Here is a 20293-nt window from a genome sequence, read left to right as displayed (position 1 = left end):
ATGTACTTTGTATGTGCTGTAATGTCATGTATGTTACATTTATGTAGTTATTTGTATGTGCTGCAATGTTCTTTGTTGTATGTTACATTTATGTAGTTATTTGTATGTGATGTAATGTTTTTTGTTGTATGTTACATTTATGTAGTTATGTGCTGTAATGTCGTGTATGTTACATTTATGTAGTTATTTGTATGTGCTGTAATGTCGTGTATGCTACATTTATGTAGTTATTCGTATGTGCTGCAATGTTCTTTGTTGTATGTTACATTTATGTATGTATGTATTTGTATGTGCTGTAATATTCTTTGTTGTATGTTACATTTATGTAGTTTGTATGTGCTGTAATGTTCTGTATGTTACATTTATGTAATTATTTGTATGTGATGCAATGTTCTTTGTTGTATGTTGCATTTATGTAGTTTGTATGTGCTGTAATGTTCTGTATGTTACATTTATGTAATTATTTGTATGTGATGCAATGTTCTTTGTTGTATGTTACATTTATGTAGTTTGTATGTGTTGTAATGTCCTGTATGCTACATTTATGTAGTTATTTGTATGTGATGCAATGTTCTTTGTTGTATGTTGCATTTATGTTGTTTGTATGTGCTGTAATGTCGTGTATGTTACATTTATGTAGTTATTTGTATGTGCTGTAATGTCGTGTATGTTACATTTATGTAATTATTTGTATGTGATGCAATGTTCTTTGTTGTATGTTGCATTTATGTTGTTTGTATGTGCTGTAATGTCCTGTATGCTACATTTATGTAGTTATTTGTATGTGCTGTAATGTCTTGTATGTTACATTTATGTAGTTATTTGTATGTGCTGCAATGTTCTTTGTTGTATGTTGCATTTATGTTGTTTGTATGTGCTGTAATGTGTATGTTACATTTATGTAGTTATTTGTATGTGCTGTAATGTCGTGTATGCTACATTTATGTAGTTATTCGTATGTGCTGCAATGTTCTTTGTTGTATGTTACATTTATGTATGTATGTATGTATTTGTATGTGCTGTAATATTCTTTGTTGTATGTTACATTTATGTAGTTTGTATGTGATGCAATGTTCTGTATGTTACATTTATGTAATTATTTGTATGTGATGCAATGTTCTTTGTTGTATGTTGCATTTATGTAGTTTGTATGTGCTGTAATATCCTGTATGCTACATTTATGTAGTTATTTGTATGTGATGCAATGTTCTTTGTTGTATGTTGCATTTATGTAGTTTGTATGTGCTGTAATGTTCTGTATGTTACATTTATGTAATTATTTGTATGTGATGCAATGTTCTTTGTTGTATGTTGCATTTATGTTGTTTGTATGTGCTGTAATGTTCTTTGTTGTATGTTGCATGTATGTGCTGTAATGTTTTGTTGTATGTTACATTTATGTAGTTATTTACATGTGCTGTAATATTCTTGTTGTATGTTACATTTATGTAGTTATTTGTATGTGCTGTAATGTTTTGTTGTATGTTACATTATGTAGTTATTTGTATGTGCTGTAATATTTTGTTACATTTATGTATGTATGTATTTGTATGTGCTGTAATATTCTTTGTTGTATATTACATTATGTAGTTATTTGTATGTCCTGTAATGACTTGTATGTTACATTATGCAGTTATTTGTATGTGCTGTAATATTTTGTTATATGTTACATTATGTAGTTATTTGTATGTCCTGTAATGTTTTGTTGTATGTTACATTATGTAGTTATTTGTATGTCCTGTAATGTTTTGTTGTATGTTACATTATGTAGTTATTTGTATGTCCTGTAATGTTACATTTATGTAGTTTTATGAGCTTTGATGTTATTTGTATGTGCTGTAAGGTTTGAGGTATGTTACATTATGTTACTTGTATGTGCTGTAATGTTGTTACTGTATATTGCATTTATTATGTGTTGTTGTACATATTATTCACAGTGACATGTTTGAACATTTTGTTTTGTATAATCACCCATGTTTTAAACTGTAGCAGTTCATAGAATACTCACACTAATTGGACTAGCATGTGTTATTTGCATTTGTATATATGAACCATTATGGATGTACTGTCACACCCTAAGCATAATAAAACAGACCGACTGATTGGTTAATTGACTCTCACCTGACTTAATTCAACCAACCACATTGGTAGAGTACACATGTTGTCAGATCATATAATCATAAATTATAGTTAATTTTATATAATCGTTTAGTAGACATTAACTCGCCAATATGGCTATGCAGGATAAGCCAGATAGTAATGGGAATGTCAGTTTTCACGTAAATCAGTTAATTATTTTAAGAAAATAACTGATAATCTAAACAAACTGATTGTTCATAAAACAGTGGATTTGGGGTTCTTTAATCCTGTATGTGTATTTCCTTTGTATCATAGTATGTGTATTTCCCTTTGGTGCCAAGTACCATATCTTTCTGTTTTATTACAGCCCTGCATAGCTTTTGAGCATTGAACATTTTAAGTGATAACAACATGGGGGGGGGGGGGGGGTTATATTTGGTCTTGAACTAAATGTGCACGTCTTGTACTTATTTTATATATTTTTTTCATTGTAAGTTAATTTGCTGACTGTGTATATTATTATGGGGGGGGGGGGGCAATGATTCATTTTACTACTTTTGGTGATATTAGTTTTGTAATTAGGGAGAGGTATTTATTCCATTGTACTGTATTTTTTGTTTATAATGATTATATTGCAATAAAGATTATGGTCAATTACAATTTGTTTTCATATATATACATGTATATATTTGGTGCCACCTGAAAACTGTTTTTTCTATAGACTCCTACAAAATGCATCTGCAATCGATACAACGTCCAAACAGCTTTTAATGGGGCCTAATACAACACTGTATTATGAACATTTGGACCCTGTGTATGTGCAAAAAGTTTATTGAAGTTGCAAAATGGTATGAAACTGACATCTGGCGATATGAGATCACATCCTGCTCTGCATCTCAATCATTCCTTATTTTGACTTAATAAGATTATTGCCTCCATTCAGCAAGAACATTTCTAGAATGGTATATATGAAATCATTTTTAAACTTTCAACCTTTTAAATCCTTGTATTCATTACCCATGGGGAAAAAATGATGTTTTTGAGTTGCACATCTCATTTCCAGTCTTGGACAAAATGAACTCTTCTTCTACGTTAAAATATTCTTCAAAATATACAGACAAGAGTGGCTTTTTTTCATTTTATTTCTTTAGCACATTTTGCTAATAATTTGTACATTAAAGCACTGAAAATGACAATCCTTCACTGTATGGAAGCTAACAGAACATTCTTGGAACAAAAGTGTATTTTTCTAAATATTGAAAAAAAAGAAAATGTACACCTTAGTCTCATGAAATATGGAGTGATAAATAATATGGGTACTTTAAACGGTATAAATTTCCCATGAAGTACAAATCTGGTCACATGGTTACTTTTGACCAATAATGTCTCAGCTTATACTTAAGTTAAAGCCTCAACAATCAAGCAGCACGTCATATAGGACCACATAAAATACGATGAGGTGCTACGACTAACGCTTTTATTTACCATTACTCATACATAGGATTAACACTTCAAATTAAGTTTTGATAATGTTTGTACATTTTGTTACAAATATTCTCTTAAATTTGTATGTTTTAATAATTGAAAATACAAGGTGTTGCTGGACCCATTTTCATGGCAACTCCACTCTTCAAATCATATCTCATATGAGGGGAAAATAAAGTTTTTTGAGCTTCTCTTGATTCAAAATTAAATTTCTGGAAAACTTCCTAACACAATGATTAGAGGTAAAACATTACTTCAACGGTTTTGAGAAAATTACAATGAAAAAACAAAAATAAATGACAAAAATATCTTTAAAATCTCAGAAATTCTGATATAACAATACAATATTTGTTCTATTAGTGCACATCAACCAAAACTTGCATTTTACTGTATGCTATTTTGCTGGATCTTTATAATATGACTTATTTTAAGTATAATAACATTGTCTAAAAGAGCATATACCATACTGTAGAACAGTTTATTTTTGCCACTAGATTTTATCATGATTTGATGACGAATTTCATGAAAAGACCCCAGTATTCATTGCTACAAAATTTCATGATTTTGGTTTAACTAGCAAACTTCATGAATGAATGTCTTGAAAGAATCACACATGACATCACATATGGTAAATAGCAGTCATTTAAATTGCGAGAAAACAAACAATGCATATACATTATTAAATATGATAATTGAAAATTACAATAGTTTATGGGTAAACACAAGTACTGTAAAATCTGTATTAATTAAAAGCTGCGGCTTCTATTAAAATGGTACAATGCAACAGAGGGGATACGGCTTCTATTAGAGCATCTACACATATGAGAAATGGTTAATTTTTGGTTCTCACTTATTCAAAAAAAATGGATGCGGCTTCTATTAGGGATGCGGCTTCTAATACAGATTTTACGGTACTGGTTTACATGCTATTTATTTTTTCCATACGGGTGTAGCCATCATACTGCTGTCACGTCCAACACTGATATACTCAGTGGGGTTATCAGCAGCACAATAATGAGTTAACAACTCCTGAATAGCACGCTCCTCAATCTGAAAAAAATAACAATATTCATATATTACAATATTATCTTTAGTGACTGTGAAATGGAGAGTTCTCACACATTATTTTTTATTCAGGTGACAAGCCTTGAACGTTATGGAGGCATCCAAGGTAATTGACTTGATAACCTAAGAGTTTGCTTTGATGAACTTGAAAAGTTATGCAGCACTCATATTTCCTAGAGGTATATGCCAAGGTCATTTTATCAAAATTTGACTTCAAAAGAGTGCCCTTTCAACTCTGAAGTTCAACAAATGCAAAGTATCTTTAAATACTATAACAGGGTCAGAGGAATTATCTCTCTCACCTGAATTAGATGAAATGGTTTCTTCATATTCTTTTCCAATGTTTCTGTCTGTTTCACTTCAGCCTGCATAATATCAGCAAATCTCACAGTGTGTGGAGAAGGTGACTTAGGACATGGTGACTGTTTCCATGGACTAGAAAAGATATATGAAGAAGAATATGAGGAGTGAGCAAGAACACTATGCCCATATTTGGTAATCTCTGTCAAAGCTGTATTGTTGCCAAAATTTTGTTTGATGCCTTCAGATATCAAGTAATATGTATACTGAAATAACAGCTATGGGATTTGCAAGATATCAAGAAGGGATAGTAGTTCCACAAATTTGGTTGAGATTGAGTTTTCCGAATCTCAGGGTGTCATCAAGTCACCAAATCAGATATGAGATTCTCTGTTCAATGAACCAGGTTGGACTATTTAAAAATCCAGTGTTCTCCCCAGGATACTAAGGGACGACGTCAAAAGATCGATGTCGGATAAAAAACTTAATTCCTTTAGTTTTTTTCCAAACCCCCCCTACCCCCACTGAAACTTAATTGATAAATATTGGTCATGGCGTCAGACTACATTCACCATTAAATACAAATTGATAATCGGGCAGTAGTATTGCATAGCAGTTGGCTGTCGGGTGGGTGTAAAAAGATTTTACAAATGCACCTCATTTGACGCACAGATTTACACTCGAACCAAACCATTTTTCTGTTTTTTTCCTTTTTCGGTTATTTCTGTCCATGATTGGATAGAAAAAAACGAACTACAAATACTCCAAGATTTTTTTGACTTCATTAAAAAATAAAATCGTTTTTGTCGGATGGAAACTTTTTGAGGTCAAAACCCCCCACCCCCAAACTAAAGGAAATAAGTTTTTTATCCGACATACGTCTTTTGACGTCGTCCCTAACAACATGGCAGTACCACTACAGTGCTTATTTTACTTCCACACTGGTCAAGTGCTGCCACAGTCTTTATCCTTGATTGCCATAGTTTACTTTCATTTATTGTGTGCAATAATGAGCATGTTAATCATTACAATTTCTATTTTTATGTCTGTATTTCTATGCAAATGATATGCAAATCATCACAGTGGTGTAAATTCCTTGGGAGTACATTGAATTGGTGATTTTATGTTTTAATACTGTGAGATACTGCATAATACATGAACAGCGCAGACTGTCTGCCCAATAATTTGATTTTAGGCTTGAATTTTTTTAAGTTCGATGTCAAAATGCTGAGCTTCCACTTCTGTAAAATTGATCATCATCAAATGTATACAGCTTATTATTCAGTGTGGAAATGCCCTCAAAAATCAAACATTGTGAACTTCCTATTTAAGCTAGTTGTGTATTGTATAGTATCAAAGCAATCAGACTTGCTCAACAAGAAGTCAAAAATATCACTTTTTACCAAAAATGACAAAAATATTCATCAAAATTAGAGAATTGAAGATATCACATGAAATGAACAAATCTGAGAGAGGTCCATCTAAAGTACCTATATGTATAATATCAAAGCAATCGGCCTTGCGGTTTTCAACAAGAAGGCAAAAATATCCTGAAAAATAACGGCACCCAAAAGTTGAAGAATTGATGAGAACCTTTTCAGAATTAGCACAGCTTATGACCTACCAGAGAATTTCAGAAGATGGACTTTGTGGAGATGAGACTGGAGATGTAGATATCTCATCCTCAGACATTCTTCTTACCCGCGAAGTAATGCCCCAACTGAAATGATGCCAAAAAATGTAGTTATGAAATATTACTGTAACAGTACTATTGGGAAGCTCACATTGCTTGCTTGTTTTCAATAAGTTTACCATATAGTAGTTAGCTACTGTATTCAGTACATGTCACCGAGCAAAACCAACTTTCCATGATTGATCTCCAGCACCACAGTGGTTCTTTACCTGGTGCATCGTTAACGTCTCAAGTTCCAGTCACACTTATAGATCAACATGCAAGTGTGTCGCAACTCAAAAACACAAATAAAATCACACTTCATACCACAGTCTCTCTATTGCTATTTTGCTCAAAGTTGGAAGTGTCATAAAAAAAATCAGAGTCTGTAACTTGTGGAAGGACATTGCACTTTTATGTATTTTTATATAAATTAAGTCACAGCTGCAGTTCATAAAAGCAGTCTTAATTCCCCTTTCAGTTACTCCAAACATGGACAGCATTCGTTTCACGAGCAAAGACTATCACAAATGGCCTATTGTGAGTACTTCACATCTAAAGCAGGAGGAATGTCATACATACAATGTGTCACACGCAACGTAATATTACCGTAATTGGTATAGTACAGGTGTGATGGTTCAAATACCAAAATGGCAACAGTAACAGAAAGACTTCCCTGGCGGCGATGATAAAATACGAACACGGAGCCAACAGATGAGGTTTTAACTGGTACTGGTATTATTATACTCTGCAAACATCAAGTACAATAACGCGGTAAAACTCCACTACTCCAATAACTAGATACTTAAACTCCAATACAATTCAACGAGATCTTCGATCTGATCTCAGTGCTGAACAACTCCCCTATATATACCCACACTGTCTATAAATAGACCATTACATCAGCATACATAATGAGTCTGGCACTTACTACAAATTTCTAGAATGTTCCATTACCTTCTATTGCCTCCTACAGTGTTCTATTACCTATTCAACCATTTTCTAAACAAAATATAGAATATTCCACCCAGACACAGTACGGTTCTAGAACATTCTCAGTGACACGGAAGTGGTAAATAAGTCGTATGCGACACAATGTATGGCCAATGCTAGATAACACATTCAAATTATATATCTCTGTCTCCTTAAAGTGGAAGTTATTACAAACACATAAAGGACACTGGGAAAACTAAACAACCAAACCTGAACTCTTGAATTATCGAAACTAAGGATTCTAATAATTTCCCAACTCAACACAAGACACACAAGTTTTAGACTACATTAAGTTACTTTTGACAAGCAGAACATATGATCAGAAACTTATCTCAACAGTTCTAGCATTGACTTCAACCTCCTGTTCAAGAGCCAGATTCACAAAAGCCATGACAATGAAACAGGTATTACCTTAACATTTTCTCTCTTGAAGAAACTTGTGGTAGTGTAGGTGGTGGAGAGGTTGCTTGGACAATAGATGCAGATCTCCTAGCATTCACTAATTGATGTTTCTCATCCTCCAATTGAAGTTCTCTAAACGACTTGGCTGATGGAGATTTAGGTACAGCACCCCTGGGAAAAAAGAAACAAAGGTATTACTGGTATGCAGACAACTAGTCAGTTTTTGCCTCAGGCATCCACTACAACAAAAATTTATGAAAAGTTAATGCGACTCAGATTCCAGTAAAAATGTCCCTACTGCGAAATTAAAACAGTATTTTAACAGACTGCCCTCCACTGCACGCTGGATACTAAACCAACTAGATCCCCCACCCACTGACAGCTTTCAATAATAAAAGTTTATGCTTTAAACACATACCAGGCATACAATGGTGATTTCGGAATACTGTCCTTCTCTGATTCTTTATTTCCAGCTTCTGTTTCGGGAGTATCTACTTTTACACTCTGTCTCTGACTTGCAAGTTTCTTTCTCTGTTTCTGTGACATTTTTCCATGTGTAACAATGAGAGACGTTTTCTGATGAGAGTGACGCTTTACTCTACTGGTTTCAGCTTCCATTATTGATCTCAAGTCGGTACTGGCTTGTCCAACTGGACTGGTAGGACTGAAATGAACAAAGATTATATCACAGATTGATATGACGTCATGAACCCATCAGACAGGAAACATTTGTTGCATCATTTTTGTGCCAGGTTTTTTTCACTCTCAACAAATTGTCTTACAATAAGTAAGAAAATAAAATTGACAATTTATAAATGCCTCAATCTCACTTTTTAAACTTGTGGAACAATTATTCCCACATGTTCATCTCGTAGTGAGAACTATATTAGCCAAAATATAATTTGATTCTTGCTGGAGCTTATTTTGAGCACTATTTTGGCCATTGTATGCTAACAAAACCTTTCATCAAAAATCATTTCTGATTACCAGTAATGACAGATGCAAAGTTCTTGAAAGGGTTAAGATTACAAATACCTTTTTCCCACCAACAATTTGCTTTTTTTTTAAATTTTCATTTCTATTTTATTAATTATGAACCAAATGACAATCATTTGCTTCAGATCTTGATCAAACAGCCACACATATGAATTCAAGATAAAGGGGGTATATACATGTATGTATGGCAGTGTATGGTAGTGCTGTACAACACAAATACTTACCTCTGAACACCCCATACAGTAGAGTGGAGCTGTATTGTCTCATTACTTTCAGCTAAATCCATAGGAATTGATACATTGCAAGAGATGACACTAGTTAAATCTTCATCATTCTGAAATCAAAATGGTTAGAGATAAAACGGTAACAAACATCACTTTTATACATTTATGACAAAGAATAAGAATGTTCTCTGCCAAAAAACCATAGAAGGAGCTAATTTGTTCAAATATTGATGAATAAATCCCTTTTTTTTCTCTCTCAAAATATACCTTACTTTAGAAAATGCAAAATTGGGAAGAACAGTTTTGAAGTATAAAAATAGAAATGGGAGAAAAGTAGAGAGAGGACAAGTCTGACCGAAAAAAGAGAAGCTCTGTCACCATCACATTTTTGATGATTTATTTGGCAAAGTGAAAATAACTATCACCTCCTTCATCTCTTCTGCACTGCTCCCTTTTAGGAGTTCTTTGGCCTCTTCAACTCTTGGAGATAAATCAATAGTTTCCATAGCAACAACATTCTCCAGGGATGTTGTTCTGTCACTTTGGATAGAGTCATCTTTTCCAGCACTAATGGTTCTTTTACGCGATTTCTTTTTCCATTTAGCTTTTTTTGACGATTGATCAGGTGTAGTCACTTCATATTGGACATTCTGATCCTCGTCCTCAGTCTCCATGGTTACTGTCCCATTTTGACCCATCTCATTTGTAAAACAATCAGGAACTGAGCTCATGGAATATGGAGTAATTATTCTTCTACACATAGATGGAATCTAAAAAAAAAAATAGAACATTTGTATTCTCAGGGGCAGAGCTACGTCACAGAACGTTTTCCGTTGATAAACAGCTCACCACTGTATCGTGTATTTTTATGGGCTCTGTGCGAGCTGCTGTGGAACACTGGTGGAAGAGCCAGTGAAAACAGCTAAAGTCAAGGAAACAGCACAAACTCAACTTTAAAGTAATCCCGAGCAACCAAATTTATATATGTTGCACAAGTAAAGATAATTCACCTTTTTATCAAAACCTAAAGGCCGCTGTCAAATACTGTATGTCAAAATAATGTTGAAATTTGAGGACGATTTTTTTGGTGAGAAAAATCTAAATCTAATATTCAAATGGGTTAATGATAGAGTAAACTTGTGTGATTCACAGTGTTAAGAATGATAAAAATACACAATTTTGAAATCCATTTCAGCTTACCATTTCTTTATACCCAGCAGATACTTCCTCTAGAATATCTTCACTTAATATTTCCAATGTCCTACACAAAACAATAATTATAAAACTGTCAATATACTCATATAAGTTACAGTATACCATAATTATGTATACCATATTAGGAAATGTAAATTCCAAATAAGGTAATGATAACATAATATTTCTGAAATGACAGACATATTACTGAACGAATTGCATCACAAACAACTTTCAACTACTCAACAATTATTTGTCACACTGCACTCCTGGTGGAATCATAAAACTATGGGATGGTACACTGTAAATGCATTAAGTATTGACTGGGTATCAATTTCGCTGATAAGTAAAATCCCATAAATTAAATCTATGTAAACAAGTAAAATAACAATAAAAGTTGTTGTTTCCTTGACAAATTCACGAAATTAAAACACAATGAATATGCTCTAAACATCAATATAGTGAAATTAAATGTCAGAAAAAATATATGGTTTTACAGTAATGGTGTACATTTGAGGATAGTGTGATAGCGCCCTCAAATGGACTAATTATCAGTCACTTTGTTTATTGGTCCCGGGTGCAAATCTGTCAAATCAGTTCAGCCCGCCAGGCATACTATTCGTAGCAGAACTAAAATTCATCATCAATATCCATTTATTGGACTGTACACTTTACCAAAATCTGATAAAGTCAGTCTTTTTCGTTATTCGCAAAACCTATTCTATGCTAGAACATTGACAACCGTCATGTTGAGTGTGGCAGCAAAGAAAACCGGAGCAAAGTCTCGTGGAAGACCTAGAAAAAACCCCACCGTAAGCGTCGATGAAGGAAGCGCTACCAGAAGTAGGGTGAGCCCGACGTGGGCGCAAATTTGGCATCCGAGATACTGTTCGAGTTTAAGACTCTAAAACATGAAGTCCAGGCCCAGGAATCAACAACAGATTGAAATCCTTGGAGAATTTGAAACAAATTTGCGCGCAAATATGGCGGCATTAAATCAAAGTTACAATATTCCTCAATTACGACAGATGGCTACCGCCGATGTACAACTACAACACGATATGCAGGAAGCCCAATACTAGTACATCCCTAGTTTCATGAATCCGTCTGGCGAAACTAACGCAAAATTTGGTAAGTCACAACGCTTTCAGACAAGAAAGGACAGTGCAACTTTTACTGTATCATGGCCGCATATGACAGCCCAACCCCGCCTGTTCGGTGCTGGCAAAGAGATTAGTTTTGACTCTATGACAATCAGCGAATTTGTGGAGGGTTTTACGGCAATTCTAATGTCAGAATCATTGAGTGAAACTGAGAAGAATTTACGTCTTCAACACCTCAATATGCTAATGAGATTTGCGTCAGTCTACCCGTGGGACGCAGTTATAAAATACCACGGCGCGTTTCTGCAGGACATTGACTACGGACGACGTACATGGGAAAGTGATGGTCATGACTTGAAGGAACTTCATTTGTATCCACGTGCAAGTGAGACAAAGACAGCAAAATTGAATAAGTTAGTCTGGCACCTCTACTTCAGACTCTGTGCAGTATTGTTGGCCATACAATCAGGAAGGGAAATGCGGTGATGGACACTCGTGCAAATACAAACATATATGCAGTGCGTGTTCACTATATAAGTTGCGAAAGTTGATGGAAGACCACCCCAGATTGAGATGTCCATATAACGATCCTAAAGTAGGAGCAGAGAAAGCAAACCAACAAGAAAAGAAAATAGAAGACCACCCCAGATTGAGATGTCCATATAACGATCCTAAAGTAGGAGCAGAGAAAGCAAACCAACAAGAAAAGAAAATAGAAGACCACCCCAGATTGAGATGTCCATATAACGATCCTAAAGTATGAGCAGAGAAGGCAAACCAACAAGAAAAGAAAATAGAAGACCACCCCAGATTGAGATGTCCATATAACGATCCTAAAGTACGAGCAGAGAAAGCAAACCAACAAGAAAAGAAAATAGAAGACCACCCCAGATTGAGATGTCCATATAACGATCCTAAAGTACGAGCAGAGAAAGCAAACCAACAAGAAAAGAAAATAGAAGACCACCCCAGATTGAGATGTCCATATAACGATCCTAAAGTACGAGCAGAGAAAGCAAACCAACAAGAAAAGAAAATAGAAGACCACCCCAGATTGAGATGTCCATATAACGATCCTAAAGTACGAGCAGAGAAGGCAAACCAACAAGAAAAGAAAATAGAAGACCACCCCAGATTGAGATGTCCATATAACGATCCTAAAGTACGAGCAGAGAAAGCAAACCAACAAGAAAAGAAAATAGAAGACCACCCCAGATTGAGATGTCCATATAACGATCCTAAAGTACGAGCAGAGAAAGCAAACCAACAAGAAAAGAAAATTCAGGTCAGCAAGTCATTCAAGTATACCAATAACAGTAAACACAAAAATCGAAAATGTGATAAAACCGTTCAAACCAATATGATCGTGTGTGTTAATCAAATATTTGCTAACCAATGTGTCACTGGTACTGAAAGTAACTGTATTGATAGTCATGTTAGCAGCCTATGTTCCACTGGTAATGAATGTAACTGTATTGGTAGTCATGTTAGCAATGAGGTTGTCACAAAGATACCGCAAATTATGTACTCAGAAAATACTCAGTTGACTCAACCTCAGATGCACACTAGATGATACTATATGCTGGACTGTTTCATGCATCCTTGTAGTACAGTCAAACCTGTGTACAGTGATCACACAAGTACAAGGCATATTAGTTCTCCAGAAAGTAATGAGATGGTAAATAAGTTTGACTTATTTTATTTTGAAGGAAATTCAAAATTGTTTTATAAACAGAATGTAAATTATTATTTTGGTCTTCAAACAAAAGCGAAAATGCAAAAATATTGCTGAAAGGATGGTTACATAAGGTGGGTTTTATACACAGGTTGCTCATACATTACATACATGTACTCATATGCCTTGAGACTGCCTAAAATGGTCACCATTGGCACTATTCACTATAGATGTGATCACTAACAAAGGTTTGACTGTATCAGTTCAAGAAATATAATCATATAGAAAGAATGTATGAAAAATTGAGAGATAGTGCTTACCTCATTTCTAACAAGGTAGCAAGATTTAAACATATAAATTGTATGCATGTGTTTTTCAACTGTCTTGCATTGTATACTGTGGCAAAGTCTAGCAATTCAGCAACATTACGCATTGTGACTGCAAGTAATAGACACATATATTTTTATTTATTAGCAGAAAGTATATAATGAAGACCTCCTTGTGGAGTAGTGAGCAGTCCTATTGATACTGATAATCTGATAATAATATTTATTAGACACATAAAATATGGATAACAAGCAGCCTGTCGACTGAGATAGCCCCGCTGTTAGCAATGCACATTTCAATTAAAGAACTGAAGATATCATTAGAAAATGAACAATATGTATAATATCAAAACAATTGGACTTGCTGTTTTCCACAAGAATTCAAAAATATCACTTTTTCCCAAAAATAACAAAAGTATTCATCGAAATTAGAGAATTGAAGATATCATCATGAAATGAATACACCAAGTATCAAAGCATTCAGGCTTGTAGCTTTCAAGAAGTCGAAAAAAGTAAAACATTGACACGGACGACGACGGACAATCACTCATATGATAAGCTCTGCTTGACAAAGTCGACAGCAGAGCTAAAAAAGGTTTTACAAAAAGAAAATTAAAAACTATAAACTATAGCTCTTCCTATCATTGCGAAGCAGAATTCGCCAAGCGTTATTAAAATAAAGTATTTCACAGTATCTAGCAGCAAACATACACATTCTGATGTTATCACTCTATTTTTTGAATATTACAACACTATATGAATAGAATTTAACCCGCTTTTAAATGAACACTGATTTACAATTGGTCCCAATTGTGATACTCACTAGAGTTAGCCAGAGTAACTTCACAGATTTCCTTCAGTCTGACCATCAAGTACTGATCTGATACTGCAAGGATGTTACATAGTAACTCCACATTTGTACACTCCCGTAGAGATACCGCATCATCCGTGTACAGATACTCCAGCATTATACGTAGGATGTTACTAGAAAGTGGCAGACGAAGAGAACTGCTAGTGGATGTCTGTTAATATAATAAATATTAGGAAAATTATTGTATTTTCTCTATAATAATAATAATGATAATAATAATATATGTAATAATAAATTTATCGGATCCTTAGAAATAGTTTTCATTTGTTGACAGCAATAAAATGTTAGTAATGAAATACAATACATATAATACTGAAAAAGTTAAACAAAATATCTACATTGCTATTTCTGATTTTGATGTATGATACCCGGTACTATTAAGGTTATTATTAAGGTAGCGAGACTATTATTTGTGTTGAAAATTCCGATTTTCACATTTATTTATTAATTGATGAAATGCACTATAAATTTTCATCTGACAAACTCAACGTAACCTAGAATGTCATGTAAGTTGGTTAAAATGTAGATTTTCTGAAGGAAAGCAAGGCAGCTTCAGTAGTGTTTTCTAAAATCAACACAGGTTTAATTTGTGTGCCTATAAGTTTCAAAGATTAACTCAAGACAAAGCAATGTTAGGATGTGTTATCAGTAGCTATCTGACACACAATGAGTGTTTCCAAACATTTGAGTGGTTTGTCTCCGCCCCTGTTTATTTCACAGATTAGTCATTTGCATATGAATGTGTCAGACACAAGGTCACACAGTCACTGAAAAAAAATCATTGATTTTAGTGTTTTCATCTGCCGTTTTATCGAACTATAGCTATCCCATTCCTTTAATTTTTTTGGGTTTCCAATAGCCTTACACATTTGGATGCCCCTACACATGTTAAAACAGACCTTGATGTAAAAAAAATCGCTTGTGCAGATAAACAAGCTTGAAAATCTTTGCTGTGACTTCATCGACGTTTTTAGGAGTTTATGTTTTTCAAAATACAAGGTCTTTAACAAAAAATAACGTATACTTATTGTCGTTGGATTAACACCAAATTTTCACAGCTTTAAGGTGACAATGAGAGGAACTTGAATGTGTCCAGACAAACTATTTCATGGATTATTTACCAATGTGTTGTGGTTTGAGTTGCGGTCAATGCGACTAAAACAGAAATTATATTTCAGGACACTATTTTTCAAAATGCGTTGCTTGAATAAAACTGATCAGACACATTCAATTTACCAGACTATTGAACAACTAGGAAAAACGAAAACAAAACTTATTATCACCAGCATAAATGCGTAATTATTTTTTTTACAAAAAAAGTAATTTTTCACTTTTGATTAAGTAACTCACCGTAGAATGCAGTTACGGGCATGACAAACACACCTTTGAAAAGCTTGAAGTCTGGCGATTCCAAAAATATATACTTTCCTGGGTCTATTTGTAGTCGTTTGCTCCCAATTAGAAGATGAAAAAAAGTATGCAAATAATAGTCCCGCTACCTTAAGTTGGGGGTCAGACAAATCTGATAAAAATATTACCAGTATTGCACAAGTTCAGGACATCAATATCTAAACTATTTAGGTATGTGAGTATGTGAACAAGTGACCACTGGGAGAACAGAAAACCCAAAACTAAGAACTTAGAGACTTAATCTGACATCAGATTAGGGTTGGAGAACACCCGATAGTTAAAACTGACATGTTTCATTCGGGGTTGATTACTTTTTAGATTAGTTGCAGATTGATTAAAGTTAGTATTTTGGAGAGAGTGAATGATGACAGTCAGACAAGACAGTCACTTACCTCAAACCATCCACTGCCTAACATACTACGAAAGTATTCCAACCTTGCCACCAACACACATTTATGACACTGTAAAGCTTCACCATCATCAGTCTGTATGCTAACATCACACAGGTGTCTGTGCTTATTTCTTTCAAATCTCAATTTTTTATTTGGTTTCTTTATACCATATATGACACCTTTAGAGCACTTGGCACTGTCAAGTCTGAGAAAAATAAAAAAACATGCACCACAGTGAGTTCAAGGATTCCAGGTGGCATATACATTTACAATGCAAGTAAAACAAGCCTTATATCATACAGGCATTTCAATTTCCCGAATAAGTCGATCCAATTGGTCGAGAGCACATATTTAATTATGCAAGCCGTGGTAAAATACACTGTATGACCATGGTTTTTCATGTTTAGATGTAGGCCCCCAAACGTGAATAGCACACAGAAGGGATAAATTCAGCAAAAATCATTCTTTCGCATTACAAGCATAGAATGTAAACATTGTTTACACGCATTTCCACCAGGTTTTACTCAGGCACCCTCAGGAGTTGGAATCAACATTTACATGCATCTTTTGCTTTTATTTTTGTGATACAATGAAAACAACATTGTTCCAAACAAATAGTTTTGCGGTTTTTATGGATTTTCACTAAAACAATTTAAATTTATCATAGCAGTCCAAGCCTTACCTATTAGCAAGTCCTGGAACTCCAAACTTCTTAGCTAAACTTTGCAAGTTCTTAACTGGGCCACTGATAACCTTTTTATCATTCTCATCTTCTTCATTCAAAGACTTATTCCTCCTCTTTCCAGACTTCTTATTCTCCTTCCGTGTTTTCTTCTTCTGTCCCTTGTGAATCTCAAAAGCAGATTCCCTGCCATCAATATCGCATATGTCTAACTCTTCAAAATCAGCATCCAGATCAAAATCAATTCCTGAATCTACGGTTTCCCATCCAGATTTCTTGCTAGATTTGATCTTATATCCTGGATTAAGCATTTCACAATGTTCAGTGTATATATACTGCACTAGCATCTGAAACATCTCATAGTTAGTCTTCTCCACCTCAATCACTTGCACAGAACGACCAGAAGATGAATCAACCTTATACTTTTTACCTTCAGATTTCTGTGAAGACAGAATCTTTCGGAAGTACTCGCAGCGAGAAGCTAGAATGTATTTGTGAGCAGGAATTTCATGACCCTGTACCTGGAAAGCAGAAATGCATGCAGTACATTAATGTTGTGTTAACTGTGTCACTCATCATCATCTAAATCAGAGAATGTCCGACGTCGTCCGCGTCAACTTTTTACTTTTTCAACTTCTTCTTGAAAACTACAAGCCTTGGGTAGACCTCACTAAGATTTGTTCATTTCATGATGATATCTTTAATTCTCTAATTTTGGTGAATATTTTTGTCATTTTTGGTAAAAAGTGATATTTTTGACTTCTTGTTGAAAACCGCAAGGATGAGTTCTTTGATATTATATATATATGCACTACAGGTTGAACTCTCTCAGATTTGTTCATTTCATGATAATATCTTTAAATCACTCATATGATAAGCTCCGCTCCACAAAGTCGACAGCGGAGCTAATAAATGTGAGCACATTTTGAATCAGGTATATTTAACCTTTTGAAGGTCAACTTCTTGCGTCTCCTTTCACAAATTAAACCCACATGATCTGTAGATGTAGCCAATGTGAAGTTAAGTCCATTTGATCCATATTTAATAACTAAGTCATCGAAAAATACAAATAAAGGTATAAAATGTTGCAGACAAATTCAAAAAAACAATTGTCACTTTTACATATTGGATATATCATCTTACAAGGACGAACAAATTTAATTAAAAATTTGGGGTTAGTTTAGAGAAAATTTATCCATAAAATACAGTGAAAAGGCATGTTTTGTCTGTTTTAGGGCATTTTACCAAAATGACTTATAAGGTACATCTGGATGTTTATAAGTATTACAAAAAATTACAATAATTTTAGTGGGTTTTTAATGAGAAAATTGTGGTCTATGGAAACCATTGTTAAAATGACATTTTATGCATATTATTTTACCATTTTTCTCACAAAAATAGATTATCAGTGAACCAAGAAAAGTTGACATAGTGGTGACTACTAAAACCAGTAATTGTAGACACATTTTGACACTTAAATATTGCAAATACTATATGCACTAAAATCACTAAAACAGACAAAATAAAGTTACTCACTTTAAGGATAACATCATGAATATTATCAAGACTGTTGGTTTCTTCAAGAAATGTTTTCAGTTGTTTACCAATACCAGAGTCACTAACACTAGGCACATCAACCAAACTGTCAAATGAAAACAAATGAAGCAATAATGAGTGCTTAAATCTTAATAAATTTGACTAAATGTGACATTTGTCCAAGTGAAATGCTGCATAAGACAATACTAACAACAGGTTTTTCCATAAAATGTTAATAAAAACCTGAAAATTATCTATAACAAAAGATGGAACAGCATTTCCACAGTTGGCACCAAACAAAAAATGGTCATGTTGCACATGCAAGACAAGTGCTCATTTATCATACAAGAAATGGTCTTGTAACAGTTGCAGCAAAGTTTCTGAGATCTAATGTAGACTAAATTAAATCTTCTAACAATCCTTATGAATTAATTAATTGAATCATACTCTTGCGTGGTACATTCAAATAAAAACAAATTTTAAAAGCTTTATACATCTTTTTACCTGGTTTTGGGATCCGACTGTAAAACAGCAAAATTCTGCCCGGAAGGATCAGATGTGATTCTGACAGCTCTGTTAACAAGTGCCAACCTCTGCAGAGAGATTTCCTCTATCTCCTCCTTCTCCAATAACTCTACCTCAGCTGACAAAGTGAATGCTTCTACCGATGGACTCCTTGCAAGTAAACTTGAAGCAGGTGATGTCTTGGTTTTCTTCTTACTGAAGCATGCCATGAATGCCTCACCATGTGGTGTTATAAATGCCATGTGTTGTTTACTGATGGCCATGTCTGACATGAAGATCTGACGACTGTAGTTCCAACAGCATCTTTTCAAAACACTTTTATCAGAACGTTTCCAGCAAAAAACCTAAAAGTATGTATGGTAAACAAGCTACAATGAGTTTGCAGAAAGTGTTTATTGGGCAGTGTTTTTTTATTTTGATAGACACCACTAAGTGATAAGTCATAACACTTTTCTGGGAACATGTCACATACATATATCCATAATATGATTCACGACTGAGCAGATCTGTCTTATTTTATATGAATCTGAATTTCCATGCTGTCCGCTATTTGTGAGTTTATTTTCAGAGCTATTTATTCTGTCGCAAAAAGAATCCACACATTTAGATTATGCTAAAATAGAACAAACTGAAAGTACAAACAAATAGATACAAATAGAACACAGTAATGTATTTTGTTACAGTTGTACATGCAACAGCCAAATCAATTTGCTTTTATCTATCTATCTATTTATTTATTTATTTATTTATTTATTTATTTATTTTATTTTATTTACTTATTGACTCTTACACAATCCCCGGAGGGAAAGGAATTGGTCACAAGGTTCAAAAAAAAAACACAGAAAACAATATGGTAGATAAAATACAATCACTAAATTATACAAAATCACTAAAATACGAAATAATATGAGATTACTAAAATAATAAAAAATAGGTAAAATTTGTTATAACACAGAAAAAGAAGTGAAGGGGGGTTTAAAATTTGGAGGAATGAAGAAAACATATACCTTACCTTTCCAGAAGCAGTTAATACTAACACAGTAAGTTCATCTCCTTTCTCCCTTTGTAATAAATCTTTATCTACATCATTATCTAAGTTTCCACCATGTGCAACCAACTTTATAACATTGATTTGCCTGCAAAACAAACACAATAAATAGACATCAGAGGGATGTTTCAAAGAACTTTAATTTGTTTTCACGTCTAGCCACAAAAGTATATGTACACTAGAAAAGTTAGTTACATTTTTTAACCAAGTTCGAACAATATTTTTCTAGATTCAAATGTCACATGTCAAGATATGAAATCGAGAAAAGTTTGTGTTTCTGCCTGGCTATTTTTCAAGTTAGTCTGAGCCTGCTTT

General features: G+C 33.9%; 1 protein-coding gene and 1 pseudogene across 1 annotated transcript in view; one reads left to right on the top strand and one right to left on the bottom strand.

The window, feature by feature from the left end:
* Positions 1-3203: 3203 nt before the first annotated feature.
* The window catches only part of LOC100371301 (inhibitor of Bruton tyrosine kinase-like), a 29291-nt gene continuing 12201 nt past the window's right edge, over positions 3204-20293 (bottom strand). The window contains exons 8-22 of the mRNA XM_085504884.1: positions 19943-20066; positions 18910-19274; positions 18406-18511; positions 16870-17390; positions 16188-16392; positions 14338-14536; positions 13509-13626; positions 10417-10477; positions 9642-9986; positions 9217-9326; positions 8415-8660; positions 8006-8167; positions 6554-6649; positions 4932-5064; positions 3204-4614 (exon numbers count right to left, since the gene is read on the bottom strand). Of these exons, the coding sequence (XP_085361010.1) occupies positions 4495-4614; positions 4932-5064; positions 6554-6649; positions 8006-8167; positions 8415-8660; positions 9217-9326; positions 9642-9986; positions 10417-10477; positions 13509-13626; positions 14338-14536; positions 16188-16392; positions 16870-17390; positions 18406-18511; positions 18910-19274; positions 19943-20066 (2911 nt within the window). The 3' untranslated portion in view covers positions 3204-4494. The remainder of the gene's footprint in view (positions 4615-4931; positions 5065-6553; positions 6650-8005; positions 8168-8414; positions 8661-9216; positions 9327-9641; positions 9987-10416; positions 10478-13508; positions 13627-14337; positions 14537-16187; positions 16393-16869; positions 17391-18405; positions 18512-18909; positions 19275-19942; positions 20067-20293) is intronic.
* Positions 11157-13086, top strand: LOC144347599 (uncharacterized; annotated as a pseudogene).

The sequence above is a fragment of the Saccoglossus kowalevskii genome, chromosome 11 (genome assembly GCF_978046115.1).
Source record: "Saccoglossus kowalevskii chromosome 11, keSacKowa6.1, whole genome shotgun sequence".
Lineage (NCBI taxonomy): Eukaryota > Metazoa > Hemichordata > Enteropneusta > Harrimaniidae > Saccoglossus > Saccoglossus kowalevskii.
Note: the sequence above shows the minus strand (reverse complement) of the source record. Positions and strands in the feature narration are given on the sequence as shown.